Source organism: Acanthaster planci, linkage group LG03 (genome assembly GCF_054643075.1).
Source record: "Acanthaster planci isolate LZ-2023a linkage group LG03, COTS_SCS, whole genome shotgun sequence".
In the NCBI taxonomy this organism is placed as follows: domain Eukaryota; kingdom Metazoa; phylum Echinodermata; class Asteroidea; order Valvatida; family Acanthasteridae; genus Acanthaster; species Acanthaster planci.
In genome coordinates, this window is record NC_141779.1 from 12,042,697 (window position 1) to 12,060,435 (window position 17,739).

The 17,739-nt window shown below is 43.7% G+C and overlaps 1 protein-coding gene across 1 annotated transcript; it reads left to right on the forward strand.

The window, feature by feature from the left end:
* Window positions 1-5,482: 5,482 nt before the first annotated feature.
* LOC147799662 (neurotrophin-3-like) lies at window positions 5,483-17,548 on the forward strand. The gene is made up of 2 exons (XM_087134502.1): window positions 5,483-6,792; window positions 13,108-17,548. Exons 1-2 carry the CDS (start codon window positions 6,724-6,726, stop codon window positions 13,978-13,980), a joined length of 942 nt encoding a protein of 313 aa, XP_086990628.1. The 5' UTR covers window positions 5,483-6,723; the 3' UTR covers window positions 13,981-17,548.
* The last annotated feature ends 191 nt before the right edge of the window (window positions 17,549-17,739 follow it).

Below are 17,739 nucleotides of genomic sequence, written 5' to 3' on the forward strand. Positions count from 1 at the left end.
TGCACACGGTGGGTATGAGGTCGGACCGTCAAACTTGTGGCTACACTATAGTTGGGAGGCATATTGAAACTCCCCCCGCCCCATATAAGCATAATCCACGCCCTCTGTACCTTCATTGACAATTTAAGACAGACAGGAGTCCATACGCCACGGAGGGTCAAAACTACATTCCGATTGAAATTAACAGACACACCGACCCATCGCCGTTGTCATGTCTGGTGTCCAAGCTATTTCTCTACCAAATACCAGGGCCGCATTAAGTTATACAGAACGCGAGTTCCGGCGTACACTCATTGGATTAAATCGGGTACAATATACAGAGCAAACATGGTGCTGGGATCTGGAGCGGAATAATTCGAGGTTGACACACGGGGCCGGGACTGACCGGTCATCAACGCTGGCCTGGCCCGGGCCCCAGCACTGACGACGATGTGCCGTGAGCTCGTATCGCTGCACCGCGTTACCTCGTTGCCCCGAGTTACAATCGTGGTCACAGGGTCATTGACTTGGACAGATACGCTTATACAACAACGGCCTACAACACTACCGGAGGTATTAAAGAGGGCTGCATGAAAGTCAAGAAAACGCCACCTTTTTCTTTCTGTAATCCAACCCGAAAAAAAGGTAAATTAAAATTACCTCCGACTTCAGCTTTGAACTCAAGACAAACAGAGCGGCTATAAAGTAGCATTAACACTGGATTGCCGATTCTCGTGCACTGCTAGAACTCACCTCCACAACGGGCGGGCATGTTTAACACCACATGGATTTGTCCGAGAATCATAGCCGTGTAAGATTTCCCAAATGTACCCCTGAAATCTATACCTTCCTTCTGTCCTGGCTATAATTAGCTTAGCAGGTTTTGTTTTATTCCCGAATTGATTTCAATATTGTGTCCTTTTCGAATGGATATTTTGGATTTTGAGGGAGTTAATCATAGTCACTTGCTTTCGCAAGGCTGCATGGCGAAGGACGATGCTGCAGCGTGGTTCAGCCGAAGACGTTGTATATAGGCTAAGTAAAATGTACAAGAGCCTAAGGCGACCGCCACCACCAGAGTTCAGAAGAGTAGAGATTCCAGAGAGGAAAACCGGGACAAAATGGAAAAAAGTCCCTCAAGGCAAATAAGGAGATAATCAATGAATATATTTGCTAACATATTATGACTCGGGCTGGGAATCGAACCCGGATCACAGTAGTGAAAGCCAGCCGACGCGCCATCTTTTTTTTTTTTTTGCTTTATTCTACGTTCAGTTCGACATACGCGTGGAACAAGAAGTGCTCACCTTTATTCATACAGTTTTAGACTTAGCGGAGTTTGCATAGCGCCCTCGTGGTTAGGAGGTGTTTAAGAAATCGTACCTACTGCGATGTTTCAGCATGGATCTATTAGACAGGGACCTATAATTATTGTGAGACGCAGAAGGTCTGACGTTGTATTCCATTTCACGACCTTTTATTTTATTTCAACCAACCAAATGTAACAGCGACCACGTCGCCAATTGAAAGATATAAAACTTTTGCTAAAAAGCTGAAAAAGATAGTCAGAAAGCATTAAAAAAATACATGTACCGACCAGTACAAGTCTAGCCTGTGAGGTAAAGAGGGCATGACCTCGTAATGAGGTCAAGGACTATCTTAATGCGCGGGATGAGAGCACAGGCGTATCGGCCTACAATAAAATCTGGACCGGCAACGCTTTTGATTGGTTGAAACCACCGGAGGTCGTGTGGCGGCCATTTTACCGTGCCACAAGTTTCTAAACTAATCAACACTAACCTATGGAAGACTGCCACGATTTTTGATATTTTTGAGAATATTCAATACTTTCAGTACACTACATTCAATTATTGCCGGCGGGTTATGTTAGTGATTATTAGGAATAAACTTTTGCAGATGTTGGTCGTGTCTATTAGTGAATGCGAGTACATGTATTAGCGTTCAGCAACTGCTCATCGGTTTCGTCACTCGACGCGCTTATTCTCAGTAGGTTTCCCTCAAACAATATTGTTTGCAGAACCAACTTTAACACATTTTTTTGGATTTTTTAATACTTTAAGAATTCTTTAAAATAGGGATTTTCTTTCACAAGCACTGAAACACGAGGACGATATGCTGCTTTGTAGTGCCGCAGTGTGCAGAACATTTGGCAAGACTAACTCCAATCCTCAGGAATGTCAGGAAAGGACTGCCCTTTACATTTCATCGGTAGAGTTTTGACGATTACCTTTCACACAAACAGAAAGTGGAGGGTGTTTCGAGATACGCCTGGCCATTAAAAAAAGAAAATCGACAGGGTATAATGTCCATTAGCTTTAAAATGGAGAACATTCCTTTTATTTTGCCACACTTAAGAATGACATGGGGCCCGCATGAAAACGATATTTCCCAGTGTGGGACAGTATCTATTACAAAGAAGTAAAATAAAATAAAGTGGGCAATTCTTAAATAATTCATACAAAGCCAGCCCCCCCCAAAAAAACTTTTTTTATTTAAAAAAATATTTACAAAGTATTGGGTCAGTATCGGGATAGAAACCTTTCTTTGATACAATGCTGTTATGTCTGGTGGTGCTACATCGCCAGTGATCCTTGTACGTGAAAATAACCTCTACTCAGTTGGGCAAAGAACTGTGAAAAATTTTGGGCCATAATTCACGTTTTCCTCGGTGATTGCACTGAACACAGAAATCATCTGCAAGGGTCATTCCTACTAATTCCTACCCGCAACGCAAGGGCAGTAATAATGCAGTGCACTGAAATTATTGAATATTTTCGACAAAACTATCAAAAATCGTGGCAGTCTTCCATCGGTTTAATAGCGTTGATTACTTTAGAAACTTTGGACAGGGTAAAAAGGCCGCCACTCTACGTCCGGTAGCTTTAACGACGTCGGAATCACGAATGTTGCATTGCAGGTCCACATTTTATTATTATACTTCCGTGGAAGAGAACGTGCGTCCATTCCACACCAATAAGCCTTTTGCGAGTTAAATTTGAAATTCACGTGAACACAACAATTTGAATTTTCCACATTAAAACCACTGTTGCTATACCTCGTGATTTGGGGCAAGCTTGTGCTCAGTTATATAAGAGACGCCTATTCTAGAGATGGTGGTCGCTATGCAAAAGCTTCCCCGAATCACGAGGCCATATGATGCAAGATATACGGTTTGTCTTCTGTTGTGTTGATGGAATCTTTTCAGATTTCCGAGGGAGGTGCAGTAGGCACAATAGCCTTAGGGTATACAGCTTACGCATCACATTAGGGGGGTCCGCCTTTACCGCATATCGTGCAGGGTACCGTGCATCACATGGGAGTATCCATATGATGCAATATATGAGGCGGAGAGAACCCCCCCCCCGCCTTTGCGTTGGTCATTGTTTGATCGGAATCTCAGGAATTCTTTAAGGACTTTTAGGGGGTGTGTGTTAGGTAACAACAGTCTAGAATGCATATAGGGATCGGAAATGTGGGGGGGGTACCCATCGGCCCCATAATATGCACAGTATCGGAGGTACAGCAACAGTGTCTTTAGTCTGGGGAGTTCAAAGCGTTATGTTTATGCGCAATCAGGTAACTCAGTGTACCAGATTTTATTCAAATTTAGCTCATTGCTTAGGGCGCTTCGAAACTTCCGCCGCCTTCACTCCGGACTCTCGTTCACAGCCATTGCAAGTAATTTAGGTCCCTCAACTTATCAGCGGCCAAAAACCCGATTTTGTGATATCAGAACAAATATTTGCGTTGCGAGAAATTTTGCTGCGAAGTCAGCATTCCCTTCGTTTTCGCCTGAAATGTGAACCGACCTTATGGAACACCGCGTCTAAATCTGCCTAAAAGTTAGAGTGTCTTGCATTATAGGTTTATGCGAACCGGCAGCGCTTCTAAATCACAATGCATCAAGAGATGAAGCCGCAAACCCTACGGAGCTTCCCCGTTGGGAGCGTTCTTGTTCCCGACCTGAACAAGCTCGTCACTTTGATTCCTTAGTGTGATGCGATTAAGCCACAAATCCTATATGCCTCGAGCAGAAGCACTCCCTCATCGATTGAAAAGAGCTATATTGGTCGGAAGTGTTCACTTTGTTAGAGCTATATTGGTCGGAAGTGTTCACTTTGTTGGTAGCAATGCGACCGTAGTGCGTGCATTTCCGAGTCGTTCGTGGACCAGCGAAGTTCAGTTCCGACCAATGGCGCCTCCGTTATGAAAATTGCGCCCTCTCTTTGTCAACCTCGAGGCTCATAGGTGTTGCAGACTTTTACAGTTAACCTACATTCGTTTATCGCGTCTTGGTGTATGAAAATCGAATGCAATGAGTCTGTAGCTTGGACACGTAAACCCCAAGTAAGGGAAAACATGCCTTTCGACAGCCATCAGTGCAATCACACCCTTCCGCTTATTCTTCTGTCGATATTGTCCGATCTGTAGAAGCAAACGTACTGTCCGAAGGATCGACACCAATATGCCTAAATTTCAAAGGACAAAAATGCCGCACTGGAAGCTATAACCTGTTATCACGCAGGAATAAAGAGGGGTTTGGGGTTGCGCCAATGCATGTATTGCTGAGAACATTGTAAAGCATGTAAAACGTAGTGTAACTGCATAGAAAGCACGACAAAAACGGGCAGACTTGAGCCCGTAAATGCTGATCAGCAGAACAAAAACAATGGAAACAAACTGGTGGAGATAGTTATCAAAGCGCAGCACACAGAAAATGCTCGACATTGTAATAGCCTAAAAAGAACTGTTTGGAAGAACTATTCAGTATAAAAAAAGGCATTAAAGACGAAGAGCAGGATTTGGGTCATTTAATTAATATTCACATAAAAACTTCCCTCAAAGTCTTTGCCGCCACGAGTTCAAGCTAAATAGCTCAAAAAACTCTTCTCTGTAAGTTTTTTATTTTAAAATCCCTTTATTGATATCCAAATCCACGAGGCAGCTACAGGCTACTTGTGTAGCGAGTTCACGTGGTAACAGTTGCGTGTTTGTGTATTAATTTTTCCCCGCAAGGACAACATGTCGTTGACTGGGAAAGAATTTAGGTAAAGCTTGTGTTGACACAATCGCTGTACCCGGGGCACGCTCAATTAGTGCGTTAGGCACACCGCTCAACAGCAACGTGACGTTCCAGCATGGTCGTACGAGCTAAAAATAGACTTCCATTTCGAGTGTGGATACACAGGCGTCAATACCAAGTCGCATTGAAATCGTGTTGACAGAAGCACAATAGTTTGAACTTATTCTCGAACTTTTTGGACGAGCCTTCCTATCGCCCCCCCCCAAAAAAAACGGTACCCGGGTTAATTTTTCCTCCACGTTTGATGTTATTGTCTGGTTGATGAAGTTGGAGGCATCTTTGCACTTGGGTTTTGGAGGCGCATCAGTGATTGTCTAGGCTGCCGTCAGATCTGACAGACTGGCACAGATAATTGTGATAAGATTGAGCTCCAATATACGTGGACGATAATGACAAAAAACGATCCTTGCTTGTCTTTCTTCAACGTAAACTTTGATTAGTAATGCTTAGGTAAACTGCAGTTTGTCCGTATTTTAACTTAGTCCACTTCCAACTGTTTTGTTGTTGATTTGTTATTGTTCAGGATTCGTCGTTTCTCTGTATTTTCAACTGTTCCATCGGCAGATCATTATACAATGTAGGGCGATGTGTATGAACTCAGGACCAAACTTTGAAGGTTATTATCGGAGGCTGTAGGGACGTGACATGATCGTCCATTCCTTGTTCCAAGCCGGATTTAAACTGTCTCTCACAGCTGCGGGTCCGTGTTGCCACAGAATAGGTCTCAGCGGGGATGCACGTTGCAGTGCGCCGTCCCCAGGACCTTCGAAGAGGTGCTGTCAATCGCAGGCCGTCCTTGTCAAGCTTTGTCAACTTCTGTTGTTGGTGACCAAGAGCTTCTCTTGTGACAATGCACAAGTAGTTAGCTGGAAACCGGCCGGGTGAAGACTGAACAAAAAAGCAGCATATTGCGCCGTACTTCAGTTGTGGATCCCTTGGTACAGAATGAAATGGTTCCATCTCGACACACCCCAGGTACACATCGAGAAATCTGTGAAGGCATCTGTAACCGGTGAAACAGTCACGCTGTAGGCTTGCGGTCTCAATAAACACGTGCTGAGCCTCTCGCTAAACTAATTTACGATGAGAATTCCTAGGATGACGACTGGATGGACTCGTGCCCAGCGCGGCTGGCCACGCTCACTGCTGCACGTCTGAGGAATACATCAGTCAAGGGAGACGGAAAGAAAAGGGGGTATAGAAGGGATCGCAGGAAATCCCAAATATTCTAGCAAGCCGGCACGTGTAAAAGCAGACATCAGGAGCTTGTACTTTGGCAGACATCACTTCCTGGCTCGTAGTTACAAACGATGGACCACTCTCTGACAGCCCAGGAGACCCCAAGTACAAGTTGGGGACTGATAGCCTACAGTGGATGCAACGCGTGCACGTACACGGTGAATTTTGGTCGATTCGCTGCATCAGGATAGACTCCTTCAGATGTGCGTTCCCTGTCACTCATCTCGCCAACATTTTGTCGCCGAGGCTGGAATGTTTGAAAGGCATGTGTTTCATTCCTCTTTGACAGCCAGCCTGCAAACGACGAGCCACAGGATCGGCTCAGATGTAGTGATAATTGGTTGAGTGTAACACGCCACCTCCCTGTAATTGATAATCCGGAATATGCACCGTTTGGGACGATGGAGCTGGGACGACCAGTGGTAAACTGTGGGGCCTCGAGTCGACGCCAGAAGAGCCCTGGTGACTCGGTAAGTTGTCCTGGATTCGACAGAAATTAATCGGGAGGTGGTGCAAAATTGTATCGCTCGTCTCGAGCCAGTCTCAGTGCCGATACATATTATATTGGTGGACCCCTTTCTGTTGAATGGATTAGGCCCGAAATCAATCGGCTGGGTTCGAATTGCTGTAATATTTACAGTTGTATTTATTTAGCAAAGCAGAAATTCAAAGGCTAATCATTTAATGGGTGCATGGGCGTTGGTTTCCTTGAAGGGAAAATAAATCTACGCAGCATCATGTGTCAGGAAGGAACTAAAACGAGAATCACGCAACGAGTTTTTTCAGCTAGCACTGGTTCCCTTGGCGATCGTAAAGTGCATTTCAAAGATGTTCAAGGGCAACGTGCATATCGCCCCGAAGAGACGGAAGTTGAAATATTTGCCACGGTAAATATAGTTCCCCGGCATTCTTGATCGAGTTTTTAAAGTCTTCTCACCGGCGGGTGAATTTGGCGGCTCTGCTTCCCTCTCGATTGCGCCCGTAGCCCTCGGGGAACTGGCAGGGTATGGTCCAGCCGATCGTCGTAAACACTCGGCATTCTACCAGTTTTGACTACCGGTACAGTGTGCGGGGCATAGGGTTTTTTCTTTAAGTTCTCTGATTTTTCTACGTATTATTTCGGCCGTCAGTGAGGGGAAGCCTCTGGCGTATTTAGGGCCCAAATTTCTTCAGTAGGGACCTTGACTGCGGAGGTCTCCTAAACAAGGTACTGCGAGGCAAAAAAATACCGCAGAGTGTCGACTCTGATCTTTGACCCGACCGATGACATGTATGTTTAGTGATAAATGACAACGGGGAGTAGTGCTGCAAATTTTGGAATGGCCTCCCTGGATTGTCAGAGTGGGGTTAAAGGTGGCAAATTCTCCATCTCACCAACTTGGGGGAAGTAATAAGACTTTTCTCAATGGAGCTTTCAAAAAATCAAGGAAGTTTAGGACCATTTTACGTTTCGACTTCAGGCGTAATTCGATTTTGCTTCCAACATAATGTAAACTATCCTACATTTCTTCACATTTTGTTGGAATGGCTGTGCTCTTTTAAAATTGTAGAAACTGTGTCACATATACATGTACTGATAAATTTTCATGTTTCTCATGACTGGGATGGCCCAACTCAATTTCCGCAGAGTCTGCTTGTGCTGAGTCACCGCACATAAGCTGTGGTACTTAATGGTTCTTCATAGCCTAAAGTTCCATTCACCGACGACTATCTTGTTTGCCCCTATAATTTCCAAGCATTCAGGCACACCTTTAAATGTAATGGTTGCCTTTAACTGCACGTGCGACTTCTACGGGGATATCATATTGTTGGCAATTATCTTCGAGGGACTTTGTTTTGCCAATATTGAGCGACTATTATTATTGTTCGGATCGAACCATCGGCAGATTATTGACCTGTCTATTCCTTGCCAGGTCGAATCATTCGAGTCTTATAAGTAAAAAATAAGAAATGTAGCGTTTATGATTATGATGAAAATTCAATGGCATGCTGTTAAGGTCAGGCAGCTTCTATGCGTTGTATGCCTGTGATTTCTTTCAAAGTATCTTTATCAGTCAGGTAATGTGCTATAATTGTGAAAATTTACACACAGGTAAATATCAAACACCTAAATATGAATTTTCAACCATCGTTATTAGAGTGCTTTACTATTGTGTTACGTCATGGGACGATTTCGAATGGCACAAGAGCTCCGTATGCTGAAGTAATTTGAATAATTTGTTTATTGCACTTTTCAAAATTTTATCCCGAGTGCTGAGAGTGGTAAATTACTATGAGAAACATCACTTTTGGACTCTCCACTGTTTTTTTTTAAATGACTGTCTACACTTTAGGGCAGTGGTTCTTTGAAAGGTGCCCAGGGCCTCCCGTGGTGCCGTGTAACAAAAATAAGCACATTGGACACAATATTAGGTTTATATTTCATCGTCTCTCGACACTGGTTCTGTCAGTAAACACAGCACTTGCAAGCCGTGGAAAATATAAATATTATGCTGCGTTGGTTTGTCACGCCACGTGTCGGGCCATTCGAGAATGGGTCGTCTAGCTGCTTCCCTTCATTCAATGGAAAAGACCCATGTGTTAGGTTTGGAAAAGAATTAAGTCATCATTCTGACAGCATCTCACTCTGGTACGTGGTCTTTCCAGGGACTTTACTTCTCAGAAGCTAGGGAAGGCCGAGGCCACTGCGAAGGCATAGCTAGTCTCTAGCCGCGCAAAAGTCGGACTACATGCGCCTACTTTGGTCAGTACTTGGCCACACGCAACACAATCAAGAAGCGCGTTTGAGTTTTGTCTTTTTTCTTGAACGCCAAGATGTGTTCAAGTACGAGATACATTCCGACGTCTTCGTGCATTACAAGCTGCCAATAGAGGGCGCTCTCGCTAAGAAAAGGGGGATTCAGTATATCGTGCGCCACTGCAAATTACGTTGTACTAAGCAAACTTCCCTCCAATGAGAGCTCATGTTCACCGCAGCAGTTTTAACAACATTAATTATTTTTAGAGCCTCCCCGGGTGTTCCTCGGCGGGCCCGGCAGGAACACTCCGCGTCGTGATCGTCGTGGCGTCTGTTTATTATTATGGGGGGACTTTCAGAATCGCTCTGTAGGCGCGTCTCCAACAAGAAGAGCGTAGAGGGGGCGGGAAGGAAAGGGTTCGGTCCACCCACGCGAACCTGACACGACTCCCTGAACTGTCATTAAGACTCCGCGCTGAGCGTACGTGAACTTGATCGACTACATTACTGGCCCTCTCTCGTAACCTTGCACTGCATTATGGTTTACTCCCAGATCAAAATTGGCAACTTTGATGGCATTTCTAACGGCCTCAGGAATTTCGAAAGTGATCGCAGCTGTTTCCTGAAGTTCCAACACGAAGATGGAAAATAATGTACGTCGCTTGCACAAAGACTTCTTCATCAGCAAGTCATCTTCTGTGCACGACCAATCTCTTTGTTGGGGGAGTGCAAACATTGCGTTCAAAATTTGACAGTGTCAAAGATTAATAAATGGACGAAAGTGCTGATGCCGTAAAAAAAATAATAAAACCCTACATGTTTTTAACAAGGTTGTTGGGACTTCTACCTTGTTATAAGCAGTGCCCTGATTGCTGGTGTTCGACTGATCGCTCACAACAGAGCTAGTTTTTTCATCTTTCCCGTTTGCTTTTTTGTATTTGTTTTTGTTTGTTTTTGTTTTTTACATGTCTTGTGGCATCAACAATATTTTGTCAGTATGTTTGCAATTGAAAACCGCTAGGTGGCCCGTATTACCATTGCACTGACTTAATGTTGGTCAAAGTTTATGACTTACTCTGTCGCTTCGCCCCTTGCGCCCGGTATGCCGCTTAGTCTACCATTAGAATTTGGTTATCTTTTCTCTTTACCGAACGACGTTTCCCCAGAACCGGCTAGGCTACAGACAACTACGTTTTATTCCATTTTCTCGAAATGCCAGCAACACGTTGCAGGCATTTTTCGAGCCCCCCTCCCCCACGCCACAACTTCGCCGACAAAGTCTTCCAAAACCACTTCTCTCTATTTTTAATCCCCAAATCCCAATCACAGCCCCACGAGCAGCAGGTAGAAGTCAGTCTGCAGGGTTCAGTGCACTAATTCAAGTTCAAATTTCCACTGAGTTCACGAGCATAAAAAGTACCCTTTGCATAGTTTCTTTGGAAATCGGAGATTTTTTTAGCCGAAAAATGAAGAGACTATGGATATAATCAGCCAGGATAAACTCCCTGAGTTTGGGATTTCCATCCAAGGCAGAGTTCATAAAATGAAAAACTGTCCTCAGTGCCCAAGAAGGTAGAAAGAAACCACCTGAAAATGGCTGCGAGCAGGCTTGGAAACTATCACTTTTTCGAGGGGTGAGTTTGTTTTGCATTAAAAATGCCATTGGCTACCCCACCAAAAATTGAAAAGAAATGGAAAGATAGGGATCAATACTGTAACTAATATTTTGTTTGAGAAACTCCAGTAATATCAGCTTACATGACTTTATTAAGCCCTAAACTTTGTCGGTTTTTCACTGTTTTCAACGGGCCTAGAATTAGTTCACTGCGCCTTGCAGCCGCAGTTGTACATAGGGTATTTCATGACTTGTGTATACTGTGCTGGGTTGGTTCTCAAGCAGGATATTCCTTTGGGAATACAAGTTTTATTTATATACTTCCGCCAAAGGTGAATCAATTATACGCGAATATCCTTCATTATGTGCAACTATTATCCAATCTACGGCATTCAAGCTGCGTGCTTTGTTTACTTGAATTTCATCCCAGCGGTCGGGTCCATTTCGCTAAATCCCAGGCTAATTTTGCGAGCCGCGGGGTTGCTGTCAGAAGGTATGCCTCGCCTGCACGCTGTAGTCTCTGCGATACATACCGTGAAGCCATCAGTATAGGTCGAGTTTGAGGATCTGTGTATGCACATGCACAAGGGGCACATACCGTCAACATTCAGCTCGCGTGCTCTACCAGCGCATAGGGACAGCATTTCAACATGCATACGACAACCGCGACTACAATGTTAAAATCTTGTATGCTTTTGTCATACTGACTTGTGAAACGCCAGGTATCTGCCCCCAGTACACACTTACAGCGCTTACTCATTTAGCAAAAGGCTGTGTTTGCATCACTGGCGTGATTTTTAACATTGCAGAGTGGGACTGTAAAATCAATCATTGCAGTACCAAAATAGACCACTGATTTTTTTTCAACCGGTATTCAAAACGGTAAGCGCTTTAAACTGGTTCTTGTCTGGTAACACTGAAATATGATATTGTTCAGCAGAAACTACGCTGAGAAACAGCGTGGTTTGCGTACGTGGGCTCTTGATATGGGTAGGCCTATGGGAAATCAAGTACTGGCACTAAAAAAGGTTTGCTGAAAATGTCTACACATTTGCCTATACGGACTCGGAGATGGACTTGAACATTTCCTGCATACCAGCGGTCCAAGCATCCATATTACTATGTTACTCATTCAAAGAACTTGGTCAACATTCCCTTATTTCTTGGGCCTGATTCGTGTTGTGCTCTACCCGTACTTCTGTAAGCTTGGCAACTTCACTCAACCATGCAACAATGTTTAGGTTAAAAGACTTTTATAAAAAATGGTTTTCTGCACAACCCGCTGGGCCGCGTTTCGGTACGGCATTACAATGTTCTCATTTTGTCATTTTTATAAGGCCTTGAACTGTAGTTTATAGCTGCATGAGCTGTAGTGACATGTTGTATCAGTTGATTACACAAAGTTCATCCTAGAACTATTTTTCACCCCACTCCTGGACACAACACTCCATAACTCGCGGCTTTTATTTATTTGTGCAGAGAAAGGTGTTACTTAGTAAATCAGTCAGTGTGGCGTAAATCAGAGGAGACATTACATATTTCAGGGACTTGGTCAACAGTTTTTCGGCAAAAAAAGGTTACATGGCAGCATTTTCTTGGCCAAGTTGAGGTATCCCATGGGGTTCAAGCTCATACCGGACAATCGAACCCCCGGCTTTTCCTAATTTTTTTTATATATTACAATCCTCAAAGTAGTTGGCAATTTCTGTCTTGTCTGGTTATATAGGACGAAGCCGCTTTGTACTTTCCGTGGGCGCAAGTGCTATTTCTTGTTAAATCATTGGTCCAGTTTTGCCACACTCAGTGGACAAAGGACGGCTTCACCGCAGCTAAGGGAGATTTTCATTACGTGCGACCTTCGTCGAGCCTTCAAACTTAAATTATTCTGTTCATACTTGAGCATTTCTATCCGGAGTCGACCCGAGTAACGTGATCCTGTCGCAGGCGGATTTTTAACCCAGCGTGCGAGGAAGTGGGATTTGAAATCAAAATCGGTGGAAAACGACGTCATCTTTCTTCATGTGTATGGCGTTGGGATGCACCTAGGAGATGCATAAACATTTTGCAAGGTACCGACTGCACTTCGCAACAGAAGCCTTCCGTGGGTTACACGTTGGTTTGTTGAAATTGGTAAACAATATTGTGACATTAAAACTAAACGTTTTCCGTTGCCAGCTCTTCGTGTATTTTTGAATGCACACGTAAGGTACTGAGCATGTGGTACATGTGAAGTTGTGCTGCCACAGAGGGAGGCTACACCGAGCTATCGCCCTTCCCCTGCGTGTTTGCGCACGACAGTGTAACGACAGAATCGGCGTATAAGTGACCATAAACAATCACTATCCCAATTAACTTTCAACACCAGGTACATGTAATTTCTGTTTTCATGCCCATCCCTTTATCTTCTCTCGTTTTTCCAATCCAAACCAACAGGTGTGCGTCCGGCGCATTCTGACTGTAGCTATCTTCCTGTTACCGTGGGCCATCTGCAACGCAGCACCTTACCAGCTAGCGGACCACAAAAACGGCCACTGGTCCAACGACACAGTGACAGGGACATCGTCGGTGACACGTAAAAAACATCACTCCCACATGGAGGGCAAACACGCCCAAGGCTGTAAACACGACCACAGCACCAGCAGCCGTAGGCATCATCGCGACCGTTATCGCAACAACCCGCACCGCCACCTGAGTAGGGACAATGAGGTGGTGCCCCTGAGGTCGAACGACGACATCCTGAACAACATACCGACCTATGTATCGGATCTGGTTGTCTTTTCTCCCGTGAAACCAGCCAACCCACCCTGGTCACCGGAAGCCGTCCTGCGCACAGAGGCCAACGAGGTGACGGATCGGCACCACCGGGAGAGGCGCAGCACCACGCAGGGTGAGCCTTACCGGGCCGTCTGCGAGCCCGATCCCGGGTGGGTGAAGAAAACCTGGGTCTACGACCTTTTCGGCAACAATGTGACGGTAATCAACGAGATCACCACTTCTGACGGCATGCGGGCGAAACAGTGGTTCTTCCAGACGACCTGCAAGAGAACTCAGGGCGCAACCGAGGCGCCTCAGCCCTGCGCGGGCATCGACTCGCGTTTATACGAGTCGGAGTGTGAGGAGAAACGTTCCTTCGTCTATGCTGTGGTGCGTACAGATATAGGCGAGGAAGGATGGCAGTGGGTGATCATCCCGACATCGTGTAACTGTGCTTTTAGACCGGTAAGGAATCCGAGAAGACGGGCCTGGCCGCCTGCGTACTCCTCTACGGACACTCAGACCCAACCCACAATAATAAGAGATCGATGAAACGGCAGTTCGTGAACATACCGTGCAGCGATGGCAGACGAAAACAAGTACGTGCGCTCGATTAGCAAAATGGTACTTTCAAGCAACCTAACTTCTAAAATGGTTGAGAACTACTGACATTGACGGAAAGTTTTACCCACGGTGGGTACACTCTCGAGGCGGCCCAAGAGGAAGTATTGATTCAATCAGGAAAGTTATCTTTCAGTCTGCAATGCTAGCGTGTAACATTCATACGGTAATTTGTGAGTTGGTCAAGTATTTAGAGTGAAAGATCATTAAAAACAAAAGCAAGCTGATTGGCCATTTGTCTAATCAGCTGGTAAAGAGATCGTGATTGATCGATCCAAAAAGTCAAATACGCTGTTCATTTTTCTGGTCAGCTCTTAGTGTGTAATAAATGATAATTCGTGCTGACGACAAAAACTGAGCCAAGTGCACCGGAGCTTCGACGCTCAGTGGCTGCGCTAATGGACTAATTTGAGGGTTTCAGCCTCACGGAGGATCACAGTGTTCTGGTCTACTTTTATCGCATCACTCCCGCCGTTCAGACATTCACACCTGTCAACGGGCCCAGCAATCGTGCGAAGTTCACTCTGACCGAGAGCGCTCATAGTTGCCCACGGAGCGTTTAACGCTTCCTGCGTTTGCATTCGAGAAATTTGTGGAATGTCTGATTCGTCAGCGAGGGAAATGGTGAACTGTATACAAAGCGAACTGCTGCAGTTTAAACACTCGAAAGCATTCGACCTTGGGAAGACCATGGAGGAAGGAGGGGACCGAATCCACAAATACCTCGATAGACTTTTAACATTGGAAAGAAATGGTCACCCGATTGAGAGAATGACCGAAAATAATGGTTGGTCGCTGGTGACCGCAATGCCACCAGATATTTGTTCCAAACCTTTATTTTCAGTCATATACTGTTTAATTACTAACAGCATTTTGTTGTTTCAAAATGTACTTTGCGTCGGGGAGAATTTAATTTTACTTTGGGAATTTGCCCTTACCGACGTAGCACTGAGAATACAGTGTTATACTGTACGTCGGGTAAGGGCAAAACCCGTAATTAAAATAAGCACTATGCTGTGTCTTTCTTTGAACACGAACATTCTTTAATGGAGTGAACACTGTGAGTTTGTGATCACTTGTGGCTGATGGTAGGGTTTCCACGCCTTGATACAGCAAGAAATTTTCCAGATCGAAGATCAAATCAGATCAGATCAAAAGCCTTGATATCATGAAACTACAACCATATCTGGGATATCAAATTTCGGTAAATAGGGTGTACTATCTGTGTTTTGTGGAAGTGGACGTTTTTGACGAAGAATTTCATCTTGATGAATGCTGAATATATAGGGTTTAGTAGTGCGTTCGAGACTCAATGACGGATGATTATTATTCATGACTTAGACTTGAATAATTAGGACTTTAAAATGAGAATTGAAGGTAATATTAAATAATCCATTGCTATAAGAAGGTGGGTATGCGGAAAGGGCTCCTTTAAATTGGAAAAAATGTTGTAAAAATTGTTACATTTTACAAAAGAACGATCGAAAATCGAAGTTTCGTGGAAATTGTGCAGAATAGTTGTTTCTCTCCGTGTGAGGCAGTTTTTCTCAAAGTCTCTTTAGATTGCCCCAATACCGAACTTTGTTTATGAACTGCGATCAACTTGTCTAGATCATGTTGCAGATTTATCGAGTATAATCGCTCACTTGCACCCAGTCAGTGATGTCTTCGCGGGTGTAGAATCTGGGATGTGGAGTAACAACCGTTTACTTTTGCAACTGAAGGAAAATACTGTGATAAAAAACAGAATGGATGTCACAGTTGAAATGATTGATACCGACCTCCCTCGAAAGGACCCCACAGCACTCTTTTCCGCGCGAGAATACGAAACGTCTGCCACTCTACCACGTTTGGTAGAAAGCTACTGTGGATTTGGCATCTCCCTTTTTTTCTTTCTTTTTTTTTGACTATACGGTTTAACTTGGGCCTAAACTTCTTTTAAATACTACGTAAATCATGATATACATTTACTAGGAACACACAGCAGCCAAAAGCTACGAGGGGATATTAATATTTATAAGGCATACTGCTCTTAAAGTGTACCTGCAATGAATTTTTCTGTGACCCAAAGTTTCTGCAACTTCACATTCTTCTTCAATGTGCGAAAATTATTCGACACCACCTTTTGGTATAAATGCATTGAAAAGGGCAATTTCTAAAACACTGAATTTTGTCCACTTTTTCTGGACAACTGAGGGCGCTGTTGATGTGATGTCATCCATGGAAGACATTTGTTCAAATTGTGAATCAAAAATTAACTTATAATGAAAACATATCTGAGAAAAGGCTGCATGCTTGCTTAATGCTATGTATACCTACACAATAACTCACCCAAAAGAAAATTGAGGCCAGCAATATCTAGGTTATTCAGCCAGTTTTGTGCACAAATCAATGCAATACTGAAATTTTATTCCTGGGATGAAATCACAGTTGTGCTCATGAATATGAAAATATGCCTACTCATTGGTATAAAAACCAAAAAGGCAGCAAAAAACCCTTCTCAAGTGATGAAACCAAAAATTGAAAATGAGGTTAACTGACATGTAGAGGTGTATTTTGAAGGTTTGTAGGCCTGTTTTCAAAAGTGCATTGCAGCTACCCTTTAAGCCAATTACTGGAGTGGTGTGTGTTTGATATCAGCAGACCCATCTAATGGTCTGTCCAAACTACTATAAGCATTCACTTACCATTTTCTCTTCGTGTGTTGTCCACGATCCCAAAAGTTACCGGTTCAGTAAACATTTTCTTATGTATAAATTTTCAGTTGTACTTGTAAGGCACTGTCCAATGAGTTGCCTGAGGGGAGGGGAAAAAGAGACAGATAGCTTATCACAGGTTACATAATACTTCGCTTGCATAAAATGTCATAGGTTCAAACCCCATCCGAAAACCATCTGCTTCATCTCTTCTTTCTAACAGACAAGACCTGGTAGGGCCATAGAAAAATATTACTGACGGACAAGTAGCAATTCCATTTTTATATAATTGAATTAACTTTATGCGATACGCCACGGTAGATTGTATATTTCATTGAGTCACTGCGAAGTTGTACTAGTATTTAAATATTGCATTAACTTAAAGACACTAACAATTAAAGATGTAAATGTTGTGCGTACATTATATATTAGATAACCACTATTTACCGTAGTCCACAATCGGTATTTTTATGCTGTAAATAAGTTAAGACGCGCCTCGTGTATCACTATTTATTGGTGTATATAAATTTTAAGAGTATCATATTTTATATTATCGTTTTATCGGCAGAACTGACGAACCAAACGTGCTAGGCAACTGGAGGTGTGAAAAGGGGCCGCCCGATCAAAGGGGTGGGATTTATGAGGTTTTGTTTTCGGTTATTATTTGGCAGGGAGAATGGGAACAAAAATCCAATTAATCATGGGTGGTCTCCAGAGGGCGCTATTATATAGCCAGGTCTACGGCACGTGATAACATGCGTATAAAGAATATGTAGTTAAATAAATTTTAAAAAAAAACTTGATTTTTTTTTGTTGAAACGAAATGTTTTGATCATCTTTTCATCAACAGTTTGCAGGGTATATCCTCTTCAGAAGTTTTAGTCCACGTCCCTCCTCTCAGAATTTGAAGGAAAAAACAGCTAAGTGCTATTTGATACTGTATGCACCAACCTACTGATTCGCAAAGCTATAACAAAATTACTTGACGGCCCAA